Source organism: Nicotiana attenuata, unplaced genomic scaffold, assembly GCF_001879085.1.
Source record: "Nicotiana attenuata strain UT unplaced genomic scaffold, NIATTr2, whole genome shotgun sequence".
NCBI classification, from domain to species: Eukaryota; Viridiplantae; Streptophyta; class Magnoliopsida; order Solanales; family Solanaceae; genus Nicotiana; species Nicotiana attenuata.
In genome coordinates this window covers 59,656-63,604 of record NW_017672048.1, presented here as the reverse complement: position 1 = coordinate 63,604, position 3,949 = coordinate 59,656, and the positions used below count along the sequence as shown (strand labels likewise).

At 33.9% G+C, this 3,949-nt stretch overlaps 1 protein-coding gene across 1 annotated transcript; it reads right to left on the bottom strand.

Moving 5' to 3' along the window:
* Nucleotides 1–377: 377 nt before the first annotated feature.
* Nucleotides 378–771, bottom strand: LOC109211525. The gene has a single exon (XM_019375065.1). It carries the CDS (start codon nucleotides 741–743, stop codon nucleotides 378–380), a length of 366 nt encoding a protein of 121 aa, XP_019230610.1. The 5' UTR covers nucleotides 744–771.
* Between the last annotated feature and the right edge of the window lie 3,178 nt (nucleotides 772–3,949).

Genomic DNA, 3,949 nt, shown 5'->3' with positions numbered 1-3,949 from the left:
TTCCCCAAGAAAATCCATAAGTGATATTTTCGTAGGAAAATTCGTATGTAATATTGGTAAGAAAATCCCCATGTAATTGTTTTTTACAAGGAAATTACCATATAAAATTGACGCGTTTGAACATATTTTCTCATAAAAATTTGCAAGTAATCTATGCATTTTCAAGATGTTGTTTTTTATTTATTCTAACTTATATTCTTACAACTCAACTATATTATCATAATCATAATTATTCAACACATCTAATATAATTATAACAAAAAAAACATAATTCATAATGTTAATGTAATATCATATAATCCTTAATCAAAAACCAAAATATCTCAAATGTGAAACTTAATAGTCTAATGAACATCTCAATCATGATTATAGTCACTTTAATTCGCGTTACTAGGGTTAGAACCACTTTCATTCACATTATCGGAGTCATCGTCACTTTCATTCTCAGATTCTTGATTGTCTTCTTGAGATGACAACTCATTTGAAGATGATGCATTGAAATTCACATACTTCTTCAATAAGTCTAATCCTTTCCTCATCTTTTTATTTTTGCGCTGCACTTCTTGCAACTGAGCATATAAGTCAGCATTGGAAGCATGCATCTGAGATTTAATTATCTCATCAATTTCTCCTTGTAAAGTAGATGTTGAATGCTTAAGTGCTTTTACAGATCGACCCAAAGAACCAAGTCCTGCAACCCTTCCTTTTTTCTTTCCACCAACAGATTGCACCCAAATATCCATTTCACTTAATTGGCTTGCTGAATTAGTGTCTCCTACCTCAGTTGATGCACTTTGAGAAGCTGACAGTTCTTGTTTCTTTTTTTCAAAATTATTCTGCACCCAAATAAGTTACTTGAGATATTATATAATGCCAATAGAACATCATTCTCAAGAGAAAAAATTAATAAGGACAAGAATTAACTATTGTTCTCAGGAGAAAAAATATATAACACAGAGCCCAAAAATGGTGAACCAACTGCTCAAATATAAGGAGTCAAGAACAGAAGTTGAATCTTGGCAAAGAATGTGACTTTATGAAGCTTTTAACAAATCCACAATCTCATTCAAAGAAGAAGTTTTACATCTAATACGAAGAGTGATCAAATAACTGAATATTGCAACAATGAAATAGAAATAATAGCAGACAAAGAGAGTGACCAATATTGAACAATAAATATGCCTATCATTACTCATTACAAGAAATTTCTAAACTAATTCAGATGTTTAGACTAACTCAAAAACAAAAAGAAAACAAATAGCTACCCATATTGTAAATCAATAATGAATAAAGCTCTATATCAATTCTCTACCAATTCCATCAAATTTGCATCTTAATCAATAAAGATACCTATCACTTACTCATTAGATTATTCACATTAGTATGTATCCACTTGTAATCCTTCTTCGGAACTAAGAACTAGCAACATGGGTTAGGAATGAAACATCTGAAACAACGCACAAACTAGAATCACTTTATTTTATTGAACTTTTTGGCATGGTTGCAGATTTAACTGCACTAGGATCTTTATTATTCTCATTGTACTCTACTTTGATGGCCAGTTAGTCATAAAGTACTTGTCAAAATTATAAGTAAAGATAACTAATAACTACAACACTTGCCTTTATATATCATTAACTTCAACAACTAATAAGAAGAAGCACACAGAAAAGAAAGATGAAATTATTTTGTAAAGTTATGTCTATATGAATATGATTTGGAATGATATGACTTTTCGTTGAGGTTCAGTTCATTTGGTGGGTATGGTGTTGTGTCAAGATTTTTTTTGAGTATTGGAAATTAATATTGCATTGATGAGAACTTAAAGTGTACACTGACATTAGGACAGCTGCAACTTTAAAGTAAAGTAACAGTAGGTGGGGCAATAGTCCAAAATTATGCATGTCTATGGCTCTTGGAGCATTTTCTAATAGTGATAATACCAAGTAATGATTTCAAACAGCATATTTGTTTTTCTGTGTAAACAAGGATTATGCAAAATATACTCTCCAACTATTCACTAGTATACACCACCAACAACAACCTAGTGTAATATTTAAAAAGTTTTCAATTCTTCTACTAGTAGTTCTTGTAAAATCCCCTACTGGTCTCAATAATACTAGCACCGATCTGTGAGACTCTGACTATCTTAACGGGTACCCTCTGATTAAAGGTCCAAAGAGAAAAGGTAGAAGATGATATCTGAAGAAAATGCAGTTAGAAAATGAAGGTATTCTCTTTGATGAGAGCCTACTTCACTTTTTGTTACTAATATGTACAGATTGGTCCCAGTGATCAGCCTTACCACCTGATACACCCCTTTAGTCCAACACTAAAATAGACCCCAACGGTCGAACTCTGCTGTAAGATATAACAGACTTTAGACTTACTATCTAGTTTCATAATGACGCTAAGGCAGTTCATTTTTAAAGCCTTGACATATCTGCTCATACTATTGATATTGAGGTGATGGTCCGGAAAAAAGTAATAGAAGGAACATTTACATAAGCAGTTTCAGCTTTCTCATTTACCCAATATTTTTTTTTGTGCGATGAGTCTGAAAATAAAATTCCGCAATTGAAGGATCTTTTCCAGTAGCTTCCTTCTGGAAATAAAGGAAAATACTATGTTACCAACACTGAATAGGACATTAGTTTCTTGAAGTAAATTTAAAAAGATCTATATATTACCATTCTCTTCCAAATCACTCGATGAGGTATACAACCACCTGTATGAACTGAGGCGCCGTCATTTGAATCACGATTCTTTTTGTTTTGTTCGGACTTTGACTTGAATTCAGGAGACTCCCAATACCCCTTCATCTCCTTGAATACATCATCCCCCATCCAACGTGGTTCACGGGCAAGTTTTTTCTAACATCTTGAAAATGTTGGGTCATTCTTGCAGCCGGTCTTTTCTAAAAATTATCTCGTATAGCTTCATTATAATGAGGGAGCCATCTGAATTTTTTCTGCATGTATCAATTAAAAATTGCATTAGCCATACAATCTCACACCAACAGTATTTGAATATGAACCAGATTTTTCCTTACGAGATAAGGCGGGCATTTACTTTATTATTGCACATGTGGCGAGACAAGGTGGGCTATGTCAGGGATTGATTTGTTATGACTTGTGATTGGCCTGGGGGCATTCTTATTATTGACATTTGTGTAGTGGCGCACTTACCTTTGTGAGTTTTATCTTGTGAAAAATTATGGAAAAATATTTTTACGCGATGTCCATTTTCTCTATACTTACTAGCTGGCATGAACTATGTTAGAACACTTGTTGAGTATTGATCCACACCCTTGTTTACTTACCTTCTATGTGGAAATGGCTCTATGGGCACAGGGTGCCAAGTGCTTAGGGTTCCGGAATTGGGACCCGTGAATTGTGAATATTCTGAGGTTCGGTACCTCGTGAAGGTTATTGGCTAAAACCTGGTGTGAAAGCTGTCGTGTTTGTTGAGTTGTTACTTGTCTTTTCCTTTATCTGTGATCACCAGATTTTAAACTGTGCTCCCCTTATTCTACAGTGTCATTAGTACGGTGTTTCAATGTTAGTTATTGCTTTTTTATTTACTGCAATTACCATATTATTTTGTCATTATGCGCAGTCTTTATATAGATATCGTACTTTGTTATTTCTACACCTATACTTATTCAGGTTATTAGCCCAGTAGGTTTCTTGACTATTCCCCGTCACTACTCCACTGTGGTGTACTCATACTACATTTCTGCATTATTTTTGTGCAGATCCAGGTATTTTCGAAGTGAGTTGATCGTTAGATAGCTGTGCAAATTCTTGTTGTGGAGACTCAAGATAAACTTGCTGCTGCGTTCGCAGGCTTCGGAGTGGACTTCTGATTTTGTATTAGACTGTTTATCCTTATTTCGAGACATTTGTATTTAGAGGTTCTAGCAAACTCTATAGAGCTTATGACTTCT